Consider the following 18,633-nt stretch of genomic DNA (forward strand, 5'->3'; position numbering starts at 1 on the left):
TGAAAGGGTTTTGTTTTATTTAATCATTATGTGTGTTTGTTTTTCCTTTAATTTTTTTTCTCTTCATTGCCATCATCAAATTCTTTTATGACCACAATGATTCTTCCCCCCCCTCCCCTAAATTACATCATCTCCTGAAGAACGTCGGGTTTCGCAGGCAGGCGGCTAGTCACCTGCAACAACCGAGGGGCCCTGCAGAAGCTTCCAAACTGCTGTCAGTGTCCGACGCCAGGGTCTGGTCTGTGGACATGGAGGAAATGTCATTGACGGATGAGGATGGAGGGAGGCTTTCGCTGCTGTTCACTGCTGCACCTGTGCTAAGAAAATGAACACCGGCGTGATTCAACCTGAAAGCCCGGGGAATGCTTGAGAGATAACAAGAGAAGTTGCTTCAGCTCCAGCGCAATCCTTTATTTATTTATTTATTTATTTATTTATTTATTATGATCAGGATCCAAAGAAGTGTGAATGGATGGAAAACAGTCGCTAATCGTGTTCAGTGGCATAGCGTGGGTTGCCAGAGCCTGGGACCACACGGCGGTGGGAGGGAGAGAAACAGATGGAGTATGCATGCACATTCAACTGCCTAATGGCGTCCATGTCAACCAGAGGTCACTTCCTGGTTCACATGGAGAAGCCATTTTCAACAGAGCCCAGCAACGGAAGACACACAGCTGTATTGAGGCAGCAACGGGCGTTGAAATTTTGCACCCCTAACAATTTTGCACCTGGGGCAACCACTCCCGTGCCCCCATGCTACACCACTGATCCTGTTCAAACCCCACATCTATATTGTCAGGATGGTTTCTTTTTAAATAAATAAAAATATATGTACATTTAAACGCACATGCTCCACTCTTAAAAGATGCACAGCCTACCCATTTTGTATTTGAGAATCCTCCAGACAAAAAATACAAAATCTTACATGAGAAACCGGCCTGTTGTTTTCAGAGTCATGGCCTCAGTATGGCTTCTCGTCAGATGATTATCAGTGATGATTGTCAGTGGAGGCACCACAGGGAATCTCCCCTTCTGGGATGCTACTGGGGACCAAGGACAACACCCACATGAAGGTGGCAAATATATATATATAATATGGTGGGAGGACCTTGAGTGAGAGGTGGGGAAGTGAAATCTCCAAGGATGAGAGATTGGGAGGGAAGAGGGACGCTTCCAGGTGAGAGCTGGGTCTGTCATTTTCTACAGTGGCTGAGATTAAAAGCTAAATAACATAGAGAGAATATTTTGTATTTGTGCACTGTTTGGGATTTATACCTTTGTATAGGTTTATTTTTCTAATACAACCAGTGAAACCTTAAAAAAAAATCCAAGTGCCTTTTATATTATACATTTTTGCAATTCTCCCATAGTCCTCAGGGAACCACAGATATGTGACAGTTTCTTGGTTTGTTGGCACAGACTGCTGTAGGAATGGGCTGTATTACTCTTCTCCAGTTATAATGCACTGGTGGATCATTCCTTCACTGCCCCATGCTCCCACCATCTTTAATTTTAATTGACTGCAAGGTGCATTCTCATGTTTTCCACTGATAACATTCCCTCCTATCCACCCCCATTAGAGAAATAAAGTAGCCTAGAAAAAAATATTGCTTCATCAAACAGCTGGTTTCCCCATCCCTTATTAAAATTTACTACAACCAAAACCATCAAACTGCATGGAGCTGAAAATGAAAATGTAAATGGAAGGAAAACACTGGAATATATCAAGATGGAGGAAATAAAATGAAAAAAGGGTGCTATTCCAACATCACGTAAGCAGACTTTTGCTTGTTCAAAGAGGCTTCCTCTTCTTCCCCTGCAGCCCCCAACACCCACCCCGATCTTGTCTAGAGGCCCCACCCCCAACCCATGATGCTCCATTTTAGGCGATGATCCATTTTAGATGAAAGCCAATACTTAATTAGTCCTTGCAAATTACTTCCCCACGCAAGCAAACTCTGTTATTGTTACACATAAATCACCCAACACACACAGTTCTGTGTGACAGATGTGCTTGTGAACCATGATTTATTCTGATACCCACTCCATCTTGAAGAAAGATGACGCCGGGCACATGCAGGAAGCTCTTAAATCAAACCTGCATGCTTTGCTTTTCACTTTCTGCTCTGCAAGAATCTGTTGAATCGCCTTTCTGTCACCAGAACTGAAATCAATGTGCGTAGCACTGAAAAACTCCATTGGGCCCATTGCTAGTCTGGCAACCTATCATCAAATTTTCTTTGTGCCTTGTCCTTGCCAATTGCTGGCACAGTTTGGAGGGTGCTTTGCACCTGTGACTACCTAGGTGGAGTAAGGCGAGGCAAATGTTTAGTGGGCTTCATAAGAACACAAGAACAGCACTGCTAGGTCAGCCCAAAGGCCCATCTAGTCCAGTATCCTGTTCTCACAATGGTTCCTAAACTCTGGTTCAAAAGGGACCTAGTGACCATTAAGTAAGCCCAGAAAAACCTGGCGACCTAAGCTGGGTTGCAGCTTATCCGGTCTTTGGCAATTTCCCCCTGTCCCAGACAGGCAGCACAAAAACAGAGATTTATTAGTTTCTCAGCTGGCAAGCAGATTTCTGACTGGAGGTTCAGAACTGAAGCAGGACTGGCATTAATCACAATTAAGGTAAGTGCAAAGATAATCTTTAGCCGTGGTTTTTCTTGGCAGGGGGAATTTGCAGTTAAGGGTGAGAAGCAGTTGAAAGGGAGCAGTTCATCCTTAAATCATGGTTAAGGATCTGGCTGGCTACAAGTACACCAACCCAAATGATTTATCTATGGATGCAAGAAAATGCTGGTCATTGGCCATAATAAAGAAATGGATGGATAAATGGATGGATGGATAGATGGAATCAGTATAGAGACTTGAAACAACTGTGTTCATCCATCCAAAGTCCTGACGGTAACCTAGACTCTCATGCCGCCTTTCCCAAAAGAGAAAAATAAGAACCTGGAGTTCAATTAATGCAATTCATCTTCAGTTCCATGTACCAAATTGTCTAAAAGTAATGTTCAGCCTCAAAGCTGCGGCTGCTTACGTCTGAATTAATAGCAGCAGATTAAGACACTTTGGTGAGAATCCATCACGGTACGATGGAGCTTGCAGCGAGCACAAAATGGTCATTCACTGGGAATGAGTACCTGAGGGAGAAGGCTGTCCTTTTACTACACCATTTTTAGTCTTTTCTTCAGAATTCATTACTTCCTTGTAGATTAATTCTGCAAGAGACAACAGAGCCAGTTAGAAAAGTGGAGAGGAGTTGCTAGCTTCCCCCCCAGCACCATTCAAAGAAAGCGCAAATAGAAGACCGCAATAAATTATCAGCCTTGTAAAGGAGTCTGTGAAAGTTACTAGTCCACATCCATTTTTACCAATTTATCTGATGATGGAGCCATGAAAGAAGAAGGGGGGGAGAGAGGGAAGGCCTCCGCAAGTGATCAGAAGTCCAGATCTCTAGCAAGAGTAATCTGTCCCTACTCTGTTGGCCTAGTGGGTGGGGAGTAAAAGGAAGAAAGAGAAAAAGGTAAAGGTAAAGGGACCCCTGACCATTAGGTCCGGTCGTGGCTGACTCTGGGGTTGCGGCGCTCATCTCGCTTTATTGGCCGAGGGAGCCGGCGTACAGCTTCCGGGTCATGTGGCCAGCATGACTAAGCTGCTTCTGGCGAACCAGAGCAGCACACGGAAATGCCGTTTACCTTCCTGCCGGAGCGGTACCTATTTATCTACTTGCACTTTGATGTGCTTTCAAACTGCTAGGTTGGCAGGAGCAGGGACCAAGCAACAGGAGCTCACCCCACCGCGGGGATTCGAACCGCCGACCTTCTGATCAGCAAGTCCTAGGCTCTGTGGTTTAACCCACAGCGCCACCCATGTCCTTTAAGAAAGAGAAAATTTGGTGGCAAAAGGAGATAAAAGGGTGAGCCCGCCCACTTTTGGCTCTGGACCTGCCCCCCACTGGCTTTGGCGCCTCCCACCACCAGTTCCTGCCCCACCTACATGTGTCTTCCAGCAGAATGAACCAGGGGGTGTGGTCCTCAACAGAAAAATGAGGGAAGAAACAGAGAAGAAGGACATTCAGAGAAGCATCAGGTCCCCTGCCTTTTTGAAAAAAATGAGATTACCTTTCCACTCTTCGATTGTGTGTTCTCTTTCATCCAGCTGCTTATCGTATATCTGTGGAGGTGGCTGTTGATTCAAAACACACAAGAGAGGTCAGATGAATAGGAGCACAAAATGAAATTAAGCCCAGACGTAATGGGACAGTTTCAACACCAAAACATCAAGGAAATGGAAAAAGGGACCCGTTTCTATCGCAGCAGTCCTCTCCGCGCTGCAATGTGACGGAGCTCCAAGGGACAAGAGTCATTATGGGCAGGCCATTCATCGACTTGATGCCAGGATTAAAGTGCATAAATGTTAAATCGGGTTGTTACACCCCTACCCAAAGGGTGTAAGAAGGAACTTCCATACAAATGTCTAACGCGCCACCTCCTGGCGGCTGCGATTATGGAAATAGCACTTTCCTGGAAAGAAACAGATGACTGCACTAATCAGTCCCATTACTGTAGTGGAAAAACTGTGCAAGGTCGTCTGGTAGTGCAACAGGGCTTCCCTCCTCTCCTCCCCCTGCAAGCCCCTCTTGCCCCACAATTTGGCTTGTGGGGGACAGGAGAACCCCCAGAACAACATAAGCAGGGAGGAGAGGGCAGCTCATTCCACCAGGCATGCACTGGTGGAGAAATATTCTTAGTGAATTTCTCTCATGTTCCATATGCAGCCATAGATTCGTTCTATTGTTACTAAAGCCCCGTCTTTTGATTTCCTCGTGAACTCGTGCCCCTTCCTTCCTGCAAACCAGCCCATCAGTCTGAGTCTTGTGCTGTGCCAAGCCTTTGAAATCCCAGCCAGAGTCTTCTTTTTCCTGCCGGTTCTGGTATCACGAAGCTCTCTCGCTCAAGCTAAGAGCAGAGCGCAGAAGTAGCCTGTTATGTACTGAGTTGAATAAGATCCAAAAGGCAGCAGTCTGATTGGTCCTAGAACAATAGGATTCAGAATGCAGCAGTCTGATTGGTCCTAGAACAATAGGATTCAGAATGCAGCAGTCTGATTGGTCCTAGAACAATAGGACCCAGAATGCAGCAGTCTGAGTGGTCCACAGGGGCCACCCAATCCAGCTCCAGGTGGAAGTGAATCCGCAACCTGATTGGCCTACAGGTGAATCCCAGAATTAGCCAATCACATGGGGCCCATTGTGTGTAAGTAATGTATATAAAGCAGACATTCTGGGGGAACTTCCGTTCCTCCTCATCACTATGAGCTGAATAAAGAGCATGAAATCCACTCTCGACTCCGAGTATATTTCATAGCCCATGACAACAGAGAGGCGGTGAGCCTGGGTCATCCAGATGAGCGAGTGTGACAGCCTGTCATTCAGCAAATCTGCCAGGCCTAGAGCTAGCATTTGCTAATGAGGGGCAAAGCACAGAGCACAGGCCATGGGTTTGGGGTGGGGGGAGGCAGGCGAGGAGGAAAACCCAAGGGGACCGAGGGTTGTGGCTTTGCACAAGAGTGGCCGCTGTTGTCTGCTTCCTTAGGCAGCCTACTCTAGAGATCAGAGAGGGCTGAGCTACATTTTATGCCATGTAAGCTGGGCCACGATGGTTGACATCAAAGAGGAGGTAAGGCAAAGGATAAAAATCCAGAACTCAAGAACGATAATTTCCTCCCCTCTCCCCATAGAAAGTCTCATCCAGCTAAAAACAAAACAGCACCTAGTTTGAGAGAGGCTTTTCCTTCAGATGTGGTTTTCATTGGTGATGTTAAGGAAAGAGTGTCTTTAAAGCATGTGTAGATTTGTAAAGCAGGTGGCACTGTGGGTTAAACCACAGAGCCTAGGACTTGCCGATCAGAAGGTCGGTGGTTCAAATCCCCGCAACAGGGTGAGCTCCCGTTGCTCGGTCCCTGCTCCTGCCAACCTAGCAGTTTGAAAGCATGTCAAAGTGCAAGTAGATAAATAGGTACTGCTCCGGTGGGAAGGTAAACGGTGTTTCCGTGTGCTGCTCTGGTTCGCCAGAAGTGGCTTAGTCACGCTGGCCACATGACCTGGAAGCTGTACGCCGGCTCCCTCGGCCAATAAAGCGAGATGAGCGCCGCAACCGCAGAGTCGGTCACAACTGGACCTAATGGCCAGGGGTCCCTTTACCTTTACCTTTTAGAGTTGTAAACATAGAAGGAGGAGGAGGAGGAGGAGGAGGAGGAGGAGAGGGCAATTTCCTCCTTCAGTAACCCAGGTTTCCATCAACAGGACCCATTTTTCTATCTCCATGTGCACCCATTGTTTCGTTCTGTCTTCTAGGACGTATAGGATTATGTGGTGCACTTGGCTGGTGATATAAAGGTAAAGGTAAAGGACCCCTGACAGTTAAGTCCAGTCACAGACGACTCTGGGGTTGTGACGCTCATCTCACTTTACAGGCCGAGGGAGCTGGCGTTTGTCCACAGACAGTTTTTCCAGGTCATGTGACCAGCATGACTAAGCAGCTTCTAGCGCAACGGAACACAGAAACCAGAGCAGCACATGGAAACACCATTTACCTTCCCACCGGAGAAGTACCTATTTATCTACTTGCACTTTTGGCATGCTTTTGAACTGCTAGGTTGGCAAGAGCTGGGACCAAGCAACGGGAGCTCACCCCATTGCAGGGATTCGAACTGCCAACCTTCTGATCGGCAAGCCCAAGAGGCTCAGTGGTTTAGACCACAGCGCCACCCGCTGTGTATAGTTCTATTTTAGGAATTCCCCATCCTCATTCTGAGGAGGAGAAATGCAGGAATTTGTGGCTTTTTGTGTGAGAAAATGAATGAGTGTAGTTTTTTCTGCCACTTACGGAGTTGGGTTGGGGGAATTCAGTTTGCTATATGTACCTTTCCTTGCTTATTTGTTTGTTTCACACACAAAAATCTTCTATAAAAACTAATTTAAAAAACAACAACACCAGGACCCATTTCTAAGTTATGACTTTTGATGAAGTACCTTAATTTTCTACCCATAGATAGTTCTTTACCACACTCATTTTTAAGGGAGAATCTTCTAGCTTAAAATTGGAGTCCACAGACTCGGACAAATGCTTTCTAGCTAGAAAGGAAATTGCACACCATGTTCAGAGAATCGCTTCATTTGCACAGGAGCTTGAACATGCTTGCCCCTTACAGCTCCAAACAGATGCTGGTAGCCATGGTTACGGTTGCCACGGAAACAAAAAGTCCTGAGGCAGCACTGACTTCCAGCTTGACCAGTTCCCTTCAGCTGGAAGCCTACAGAGATTATTTTGATATAGCAAAGATTAATTAAAACTACAAACAAATCTCCAAGGCAAAAATACTCACAAAATGTGGCACAGTTTTAGCTTGGGGCTCCTGACTGTTTTTTCCTGTTGTGTCTGTATACAGCAACAGGTCATTGATACACTAAAGCTGCACAGTGATGTGTTGCATGATAGGGTGCCACCACTCACCTGAACCCTGGTCAGTGCAAACATACCAGCAGAACCAATCCACTATATCTGCTGGTGTGTTTGCACTGCAGCAACCTTGCTGCTGAATCACCTCCCCTCTTCTTCCTCCAAATAAGCAGCTGCCATGAGACTGGTGTCAGGTGCGGAGTGACACACCACCAAATTGTCCAGTACTTTATCAGTTGTTCTGTGGCACTTCATCAGTGTTCCTGCATTATTCTACCCAACTCTGCCAATTTCATTGTATGTGACTGGAAAATAAATGGAAGCCTTGAGGATGTATTGGGCAATGAACGGGGGGTTGCAGAAAGTGACAGCGGATCCACTCACCCCAAAACACTGAAACAAATTGTCTTTGACCTCAAGTGAAGTGGTTTGGAGCCCCATTTTCCCTAATTTATTGGATTGTTCCCATATCGGGTAAACCTGAATTTACAGGGGAAAGCATGGAGTTGTTTGAGGGCAATGTCATTTAGACTACACCGATTAAATGGGAATGCAAACAGCTGCAAACACACAGTAAATCAAATCTATGCTTCCAGGTGCCATAAGAAAGCTGCAGAGATAGCGCAGGATAGTACACACCCTGGAAATGATCTCTTTCAGCTTCTGACTTCGGGAAGAAGGTACAGGGTTATAAAGACTAGAACTATCTGTCTAAGAAACAGTTTCAAACCAAATGCGATTTTGGTTTTAAATGCAGTGTAAGGAGTCTCTATGGGAGTATATTGTATTTTAAAATGGGGTATCAGAGGTTTTAGGGGGCTAACCAGGTTGGGATAGCTGGGATAGCAGGCTTGTTGGTTTTTGAATGTCTTATGTAGATTTTTCAATTTCATTGTTCTGTATGGGACAATGACAATAAAGATTATCATATTGTATCATATCGTAAACTCTGGTGTGGACAGGCTCAAAGAGGCCACTTCTGATTACAATGGCAGATACACAATAGACCTTCATGGATCTGTAATGCTGACACATGTAAAATTCTAACGTGAGATCAACCTTAAGGAGGTAGAGGAAAATATACATTCCTAGAAGAAGAGGTTCAGGAAAGGTTTTGCTGATTCATTAGAAAAGGGATTAACTAGAAGGTTTTCCTAGAATCATTGTGAATACAGTGGTACCTCAGGTTACATAGGTTCAGGTTACATACGCTTCAGGTTACAGACTCCGCTAACCCCGAAATAGTACCTTGGGTTAAGAACTTTGCTTCAGGATGAGAACAGAAATCATGCAGCGGCGGCGTGGCGGCAGCAGGAGGCCCCATTAGCTAAAGTGGTGCTTCAGGTTAAGAAAAGTTTCAGGTTAAGAACAGACCTCCAGAATGAATTAAGTTCTTAACCTGAGGTACTACTGTACTGGCTACTACAGAAAATGAAGATTGAGGGTGAGAATGCAGATATCTGCAAGACGGAACAGAATATACAATTTTACAAATCCGTATAAAGCTGCTACATTTAAAGTATTTTCCTGGGACATAAACAAGACCTTAGTAGGTTAAATTGAAAATGTATTTACACACTCATGGATGGCTCAAAGGCTGAGGAACAGATGACCTAGCTGGGGCCTCCACTGTCCAGAGCTATCTCAAATACCAAGATGCCCAAGCAGGAATCATCAGTCAAGCAAAGAACCCAGATGCTACGCCGAAGAGTGCTGGCAAAGGGGCTTTGAATGTCAAAGTTGAGTGTGCAGTGGCACTCCTACATGCAGAAAAGAAAAAAGAAGAAAATTGTGCAGGAGGAAGGCATACCAAGCAGGTCTGAAAGATCAGGGGGCAAGATATTTATCGATCATATTTCTATGCTGACCTTACTTCACCCAGGGAGCCCAGAGTACTGCTTTGCCCTTACAACAGCCATGTGAGGTAAATTCAGCTGAGAGACACTGACTGGACCAAGGCCACCCAGTGAGCTTCATGGCAGAGAATAGATTCAAATTCAGGAATCAGTGGTCCTAGTTCCACATGCTGCCCACTGGATTACGTGCATATCCCTGCCCAGTAACTTTTGGGGAAGTGGCAATTGAAACGAAAACAGTCAACAGGCCCTGAAGGAAGCCATCTTGAACCCATCTTGAAGAGCCTTATCAGTGCAGTCCATTTCAGGACCAGACTATCTTCCTAACCATGTTTAGAGAGGTCTCTGCATGTTTCAGCTGTATGTAAGAGACTTCCTTCAGTCTGCTGCCGCTCCTTGTAATGCACATTCATAATTATGTAACCTCCAAGAATTAGTGTTCCCATGTGATGGCCTGGGAATCCGATTCAGAGGCTGAACCGGAGGAACCCCAGCCTGCACAGGAGTCCCCGCCTCCAGGGCCGGCTGAACTGGGGCAGGGCCTTGGATGTGAAGCACCTGCACCTGTGCCGGATGCTCAGGAGAGGCACCAGGTGAATCCTCTCTGGCTCCGGAGGGGATTGAGGACACATTGCCTACAGGTGCGCCTCTCCCAGCCCTGTCAGGGGAAGGTGAGTCTCCCCCTGGGTCCATTAACCCTCCAGCCTCTCCTGAGCTGCAGAGGCTCAGGGCAGAGAGGCGGAGGGAACTGATTTCTCCCAGGAGGAGTGCTCGCCTTAAGGCCAGGAGAGGTGGGTCTCCTGGGTCCCCTGGGGGCCGGGAGAAGAGCTGTTTCGGCCAGCACCCTGTCCTGTTCCTCGAGAGTTCCTGTCCTTGCCCTGCTCCTCGCCCTGGACCCTGCTTCGCCCGTGGAGGACTGTCTGCCGACCCTCGACTCAGGTCTTGGACTTCGCCCCACGGTAACCTCCCCCCTGGGACCAGCACATCCCAGCTACCTGCCTCCTGGTCTTTGGAAGCCTTAATGCCACCTTAGTGGGTGACACTCAAGAGGCAGTGAAGCCCCTGGAGAAGCTGAGGCCGTGATACTTGACCAGACTAATTTGATTCTTGGCTAATTTGTTGTACACAGAGAAGGAATGACTAGAACTTCCAGGACCGAGGTAAAACCAAACTCCCCTGTTTCTTTTTGAGTTTTCTAGCATCTGTTGCCATTAATAGTACCATAATGTTGTTTCTTTTTATGCCGTTTTTCTACATGGTCTTACGTTGCTGTTTTATTATTGCCACTATTTTGAGTTATCCTTCTAATTGTTGATTTTCTGGTGTTTTGTTGTGAAGGGTAAGTTTTGTTTGTGGTGTTTTGTTTGTGTTTAGGGAAGTTTTTAATGACTGATGCTTTAATGTACTTTTAATCTTTTGCTGGAAGCTGCCTAGAGTGGCTAAAGAAACCCAGCCAGATGGGCTGGGTATAAATAAATTATTATTATTATTAACCACTTTCAGCATTGATTTTTGTGCAAAGGCAGTAAACAAATAGAGGGGTGATGATGATCATGATGATGAGGAGTGGGTTTCTCTGAAGAAGTGTGCATGCACACGAAAGCTCATACCTAGAACTAACTTAGTTGGTCTTTAAGGTGCTACTGGAAGGAATTTTTTGTTTTGACTACTTGCAGAGGGTTTCTATGAGTGATTTACCACTTTGTCGCTTTATCAGCTTGTTTGGATAGGAAAGACCGGAGGCCGATTGAGCAGTCAAGCAACCATCTTGAATATTTAAGTTCACTCAAACCACATCTGGCCATTTGCAGGGTGTCATGTGAATCAGCCCCAAACAACATGGAGCCATGCCACGTAAGAACCTAAGAGCCTTGCCATATCAGAATTAGGCATCATGTATTCCACCATCTTTTCCCCAAAGTAGCCAAGCCAGATGCTTCCTGGGAACCCTCATACAAGAAGTCAAGAACTCTCGTCCATCACAAAAACAGCCTAGAACAAATATGGAAAGTCAGTATCTTCCTAAAGCATGGCGACAATTCTTCTATTTCCACAAAATATTAGTTGCTGTTCTACAAATGCATTTGAAGCATCTTGGATTGTACAGTGGTACCTCGGGTTAAGTACTTAATTTGTTCCGGAGGTCTGTTCTTAACCTGAAACTGTTCTTAACCTGAAGCACCACTTTAGCTAATGGGGCGTCCTGCTGCTGCCGCGCTGCCAGAGCACAATTTCTGTTCTCATCCTGAAGCAAAGTTCTTAACCTGAAGCACTATTTCTGGGTTAGCAGAGTCTGTAACCTGAAGCGTATGTAACCTGAAGCGTATGTAACCCGAGGTATACCACTGTAATGTCAACCTGGGAACCCTAATCCTAAAATATAATGAATGTTAAGAAAACGTGTAGTATAGCCAATATTTCAAAAATGGTGGCCTGTAGTCAATCGCTAAGGTATAAGTGTGTGGAATAAGTAAGGCTTTCTACCACACACCAGTCAGTAGGAGTCAAAAGTCAATATATTCCTAAATGGCAGCACAAGGGAAGCAATTGTTTACTAGTACTCAGAGGTCAAAAAAGTCAGGTTGGTGTTTGGTTGTATTTTCCTACAATCCGTCTCCAGCTTGTCCTTCATTCATTGTGAATGAACAGCATGTCGCCGGAGTAATAATATACATTTCCCTCTAGTTAGCAGCAGGTCACAGCCTGGCATTTAAAGAAAGACCACCAGCGTCTACAACTTTTTAAACCTGCCAGAGAGAGAGAAAAAGAAGCCTTTTGCCTTCCTTCTGCCATTTCCCAAACGCGTTACACTCCCCGCCATTTGAACGAGGCATCATAATTTTATGGCTCTTCTGTAGCCTATGAAAAGATCGTGAACTTTTTAAAATAGGCTTATAAAATAAGAGTTTAACTGGCTCTGGCTTTTGCACCTTGGCTGGAATATCATCCCACTTCCTTTGTCCTCACTTGCAAGCTCACACTGTAAATCCCAGGAAGATGTTCGGGGTCATTACCTCTAGGTTAATCTCTTGACACAAAACCATTGCCATTTGCTACAAAGACCAAGCTATAGATATATATTTAAATGCTCCCTGTTCCCCTCTGCTGTGCTTCAGCACAGAGGGCTCCCTTGTGTAAATCTGATACTTTTGACTTTATTTCCTTTTTCCTCCCACAGCCAAGTTTAGTAGGCCAAGTGGTGGGGTGGATATTTTTCTTCCAGGGAGATGATGGGTATTATGCACACATTAAATTCCCAGTTTGGGGTTGTGTAGCTTTCAAGAAGAACAGAATAAAAAGGGGGGGAACCCTGCAGACAATTAGAAAAACAAAAATATCAATGTGTGTGATCATTAATAAATATCAATATGTGTGTTCATCAATTGATGTGAGCAGTAAGGTGAAGGTAAAGGGACCGCTGACCATTAGGTCCAGTCGTGACCGACTCTGGGGTTGCACGCTCATCTCGCTTTATAGGCTGAGGGAGCCGGCGTACAGCTTCCAGGTCATGTGGCCAGCATGACTAAGCCGCTTCTGGTGAACCAGAGCAGCGCACGGAAACGCCGTTTACCTTCCTGCCAGTGCGGTACCAATTTATCTACTTGCACTTTGATGTGCTTTTGAACTGCTAGGTTGGCAGGAGCTGGGACCGAGCAATGGGAGCTCATCCCGTCGTGGGGATTCAAACCGCCAGCCTTCTGATCGGCAAGTCCTAGGCTCTGTGGTTTAACCCACAGTGCCACCTGCGTCCTGATGTGAGCAGTAGTCAGATGTAAAGCACATTTAAAGCATATGGTTTGCCCCCAGAGAATCCTGCAAACTGTAGTTTGTTAAGAGTGCTGGGAATTTTAATACGGAGGGATAAACTACAGGCTTGGTGAGGTCAATGGGGAGAAGAGTGGGAGGCTCAGTGAGGACGGAAGGAAGGCAGGCTTGGAGAGACCTTGAGGACAGCGGAAGCTTTGGTGAAGGCGTAGAGAGGCTGGCATTCCTTTGCATCATCACTGGGCAGGAGGCAAAGGAAAAGCAAGGGAAGACGGTAAAATGTTGACAGGATCAGCTCAGGGCAGGCTTTGCAGCCCTTCACATTCTCCCTCTTTCTGCCTCTTATGTTGAGAATGAGACAAGTGGGGGGGCAACCCCCCTGCCAATCATGTGACAGCATGATTACCTCACCTGATTGACATGTGGATTGCCCTGCCCCCTGTCAAAGTTGTCCCACAATGTTCCCCACCCCTGGTCTAATTGGTTGGTGGGGAGGGTGAGGTCTGTGAGAATTAACTGGTAAGGAAAAGTCAGGAAGATGGAATAGGGCGCCATTTGAATGTAACCTGCAACACGACAGCTTCCGTTGCAGCGATGTTCATTATCGCTACAGCACTTTTTGGGGAGACTGTCACTGCAAAGGGCATCTGTGTTTACCACTGGTTCACACAGTGCATTTCTACAAGTAATTACATCCCTGGGGACGGTTTGCCCAGAGGAAAGACAGCTGCAATTGACTGCATAAATGTTTCAGCGGCTGCACCAGTGTTTCTGGATATCTTTGCCCCAAGAGACACAGATGACTCCCTATCTTGGTCGTCTTTCACAACAGACATTTCAATTTCAGACGGCTTTCACCTGCTAGGGTCATTCTTACCCACAATCACAGCCATGGTTGCTTATAAATGGAGTTTTATATATCAATTGTAGCTCATTTTAAGTATTTTAATGAAGAGCGCAGAACATAGAGGCAGCTGAAAGGAAGAGGACGCAAACACTGTACCGGAGAGAAACCTTTGAGTGAGTTTGTGCTCCCATAGAGCTATTAGCATAACTTTAAACACTAGGCGCTGGTGTATCCTTGTGTGACAAAGAGAGTGCTGTAAATTCGAAACAAAAGTGGTGGAATTATTCCCCTTGCAATGTATTGGAATAAATGACTGCAAACTTCTGATAATTACTGATTAGCATTACACAGCCATGTGGGGTTGATGCCTTTGGCCATATGCACCTCCAACGTTCTCAGGTCCCGTTGTCAAAGCAGAAAAGGACACAAGCTTGCAGACTGTGACCTGTCTCTCCATATGGTACCTCATCGCTATGGTAACTGAGCACCTCGCAAACGCTAATGAATTTACTCCCACAGCAACACTGGCATTGGGAAGGATTATGAGACGCTCTCTAGGGCGTATTGTGAAGCTTGCTAGGATTGATTATACCTCCTGTAACTGTGTACTAACACCTGACCTCTTCCCCCAGAGGGCAAATGGAGAACTAATGACGTTTATGGCACTACTATGGCTTGCTATTGTCATTCTCCTTTCCTACTAACTACCAACATCAAAATGGCAGATTGCGACTGGAAAGAAAATATTCCATTTCCTCCATTTCCTCCAACATTCTCCTCCAGTTAACCTCTTAATGATTCATTTATTTCTTATTTAATTTCATTTCGCTTATTAACTACATTTCTCTGCTGGCCAACAGCCAAAGCTCTCTGAGCTCTTCAGCAAACCGAGGATAAAAATATAAAATACAATAACATAACAATAAGACTGCGAAAGAAATGAAAAGGACCTCAAGGTAAAATCAACAGCAGAGGAAAACAGGGGTGCACCAACACATTTTCAAAATAGAGGGTGAGAAAGGGAGAACAAGGCGTTTGCTGGCTACAGAAAATATCACAATGTAGAGGCCCGTCAGACTTCTCTAGGGAGGGCATTCCAGACTCAGTGGTAGTTACTATATTCTGTAGTGGCAGCTAAGTTTGGTGAAATGTGTGAAACATGGACAGACATATGTAAAATACTCCACATATGAACCACAAAGAAAATGATTACAAAACTGATATTCAGATAGTAGTTGTCACCTAATGAGATGAATCAAATAGTGTTGGCAAAGTCACTTATATAATGCAGACAGAGTCCGAAGATAAAAGAGATCCTGATAACACTTTACGAAGCAAACCAGACAAAAAATGGATTCATGAATAGCTTTTAAGATTGTGGAATATGATTTATATGATCAAATTCACAGACATAACCAAAACTTGAGTGGGGACGCAACAAAACGATCAACTGAGAGAAAAACGAAGCCCATTTATTCATTTTTCAAAGAATAAAGTTCAGGATATCATTTTTCAGTACTCCCTATGAGGCATAATCTACTTGGTTGCTGTCTTATGTATTACTTGTTACCAGATTATATTCCACATTTATTATTCTATTTAACACAACTAAGCAATACTGCCATCTCTCCTTAAGTATTATAATTGCAATGCACCCTTTTCTACATTCTGCCATTATTGTTCTTTTATTCGTTTTAAAGCAATTGTTTCACCGTGGCAGTTTTATCTTCTTGAACTTGCTATTACTGTTGAGAAAGGGAACTGTAGGGAAAATAATTATATTCATAAATAGCACCATGTTGTTGTTGTTGTTGCTGTTGTTGTTGTTGTTGTTGTTGTTGTTGTTGTTATCATCACCATCATCATCATCTTCATATTGTAAAAAAGATTATTTCATTTTGTCCTATCGCTTATCAACGGCATTGGGTATTATGGGAAGGATAAAAACAGTATCTCTGTCAACTACTTATCATGTTCTAGCTTCTTTATCATTATTAGAATTAGAATTACAGAGCTAAAAGGAGTCACAAAGTGACAAAATCCAGGCAAGATGTCTATGCAAAGGTTTGCATTGGCCAATGCTGTGGACTCTGGCCAAACAAAACAAAGAATAGAACCAGAGGACTGGAGAAGCTTTTGAGTTGGGGGAAATCAATAGGATGGAAAAGAAAAACAGGGGGGAAATCATACTGTTGCCTGACGAGTGACACAGGACAAATAGATTTCAGTCTGCTTTTCAGCTCCCTCCAGTGTCTTATACTTGTAGTCCAGGAGAGCCACAAACCCCAGAAACTTCTGCCCTCCCCATGCCACACTTTAGTCACCCACTGCTACTAAAAAAAGAATAATGCAACAGAAGTGATTTAGACTATAAAGACATCAGTTGCACATTATCCAGCGAGTTGGAAAAACTTGTCCCAATTCAAATCAGAATTAGGAATCTGTCTGTTTCAGTTTCTCACAGTTTCTCATTTTTGCAGTCTTTAAGCTCCGTTCAATCCATTTCCACATCTGTAACTTTTTTTAAAAAAAAAAAGATGGCACAGAAAATTTGCCCACATTTTTGTGTGTGTTTATCTTATATTTATTATTACAGTGGTACCTCGGGTTAAGTACTTAATTCGTTCCGGAGGTCCTTTCTTAACCTGAAACTGTTCTTAACTTGAAGCACCACTTTAGCTAATGGGGCCTCCTGCTGCTGCCACGCCACCAGAGCATGATTTCTGTTCTCATCCTGAAGCAAAGTTCTTAACCCGAGGTACTATTTCTGGGTTAGCGGAGTCTGTAACCTGAAGCGTATGTAACCTGAAGCGTATGTAACCCGAGGTACCACTGTATTTGTACTTATAGCCCATCCTTTAGCAAACGGTTTCAGGCTGTTTTACAAAAGTATAATTGAAAGAAGTACAATTTAATGTACAATTTAAATGATCACCAAAAAAAAGCAGACAATTTTGGAATAATGAAACAGCAGCAGAGAATCGCAGTGCGCAACAATGCACGCATAATACTTTTCTCTTTCTTTTTTTTTGCAAATGCTTTCCCCTAAAATGCAAACTGAACAAATTCCTTTCGCATTGCTAGCTGAACGCTGGTTTGTGATAACCGGAAAAGCTTAGTGTAAAGAACAATGTTTCACTTACCGCCTCCACTTCTGCTGGGTCATACCAGACATTAATGTACGGATGCTGTAAGGCTTCATCCACTGATATCCGTTTGGCTGGGTCAATCACTAGCATCTTTGACAAAAGGTCCCTGGCTTGGCTAGCTGGAGCAAGGAAACCAAAAGAGAAAATGTGTCAGAGCAGGAATCTCCACGCCAGGAAGGGGCTGAAGAGACAATCAACGTGATGTCAAATTCAGACAAGTTAAAGCCAAGCAATGCACTAATTTATTGTACAGCAAAATGCTCTTTAATAGGCAGAGAGAGAGAGCTAGAACATTGATAGATATCTCTGGTAGACCTTGTTGTCTACCAGAATGGTAACCATTCCAAGATGACGTTTATGGTTTTCATTTATAAAAATGGAGTTAGATTAACACATCCACTTTCCCCTTCCATGCTCTTTATAATAAGCCGATATTCTTTGTATTAAAAAAAAAAATTCATTGCAATGTGCACTCACACTATATTGTGGGTGCCTTTTGCGGGATCGCGTGTGGTGATGCAGTTCCACACTTTTTCTGGGTCTGCAATCTCACGCAGGTCACATGACTTGTGCAGGATTTCAGACCTGGAAGATGGTGTCCTAGATTTGGGTCACGTCACCTTGGAGAGTATGCAATTCTCAGCAATTGGCATTCTGGGGCCTAGAGTGCCTCAGACAGTCGAGGCAGAACACAACACTTTTTGCCAACATTTGCATTCCTTTACGTTCTCTTCATTTGAACAATCTCTCTTCCCTGCAAAGTTGTCATTTCTACTGACTGTTCTCAAGTTTAAGAAGTAGGAATTTAGCATATCCCTTAGCTACAATGCTGATAAGGCTGATGGGATGGTAATTAGCTGTGAGGTGCCTATCCCTCTTCTAACAGAAGAACAGTCCCTGATGGAATCACACTGGCAGCATTCCCAAAATGGAATAATTTATAAATAGTTTGACCCTACTGCATTCCTGATAATTTAAAACCCCTCTCTAGGGATTATATCCCCCTCAGAATGGTAATTACTAGACAAGTAATCAACTAATCCAATCATATTGGAGTCTGAAGCAGGAGACCACAATTCAGAAACACAAAAATACCTTCCAGCTCTCCGGGAATACACAGGTGAAAATTGGAGAAATAATATTATTATTCCATAATAATAATTTTACTATTTATACCCCGCCCATCTGACTGCATTGCCCCAGTCACTCTGGACAGCTTCCAACATATATATATATATATATATATATATATATATATATATATATATATGAATGAGAGAAACATTAAAAATTTAAAAACTTCCCTATACAGGGCTGTTTTCAGATGGCTTGGGGGTCAGGTAACATACCCTCCAACATTTCTCCAAAGAAAATAAGGATGTCCTAAGGAAAAGCCAGATATTCCAGGGTCAAATAAAACACTGGGACTGTCCCTGGAAAATAGGGCCACTTGGAGGGTCTGCTGGACAAGAGACACTGGTTATTAATGGTTTGGAGACCTAATAATAATATATAATATTGATTTATTTCTTACCTGCCCTTCGCCCTAA

At 44.2% G+C, this 18,633-nt stretch overlaps 1 protein-coding gene across 8 annotated transcripts in view; it reads right to left on the reverse strand.

Moving 5' to 3' along the window:
- The window catches only part of MAPK10 (mitogen-activated protein kinase 10), a 244,323-nt gene continuing 225,690 nt past the window's right edge, over positions 1–18,633 (reverse strand). For 7 of the 8 annotated variants that reach the window (XM_079990971.1, XM_079990970.1, XM_079990973.1 and 4 more), the window contains 4 exons: positions 17,078–17,202; positions 4,128–4,191; positions 3,147–3,224; positions 1–312 (listed from right to left, as the gene is read on the reverse strand). In XM_079990971.1, coding sequence (XP_079847097.1) covers positions 170–312; positions 3,147–3,224; positions 4,128–4,191; positions 17,078–17,202 — 410 coding nt within the window. In that variant the 3' untranslated portion in view covers positions 1–169. Of the gene's footprint in view, positions 318–3,146; positions 3,225–4,127; positions 4,192–17,077; positions 17,203–18,633 lie in introns of all 8 variants that reach the window. The other variant, XM_079990976.1, reaches the window with a different exon arrangement.

Source organism: Podarcis cretensis (genome assembly GCF_951804945.1).
Source record: "Podarcis cretensis genome assembly, chromosome: 9".
NCBI lineage: Eukaryota > Metazoa > Chordata > Lepidosauria > Squamata > Lacertidae > Podarcis > Podarcis cretensis.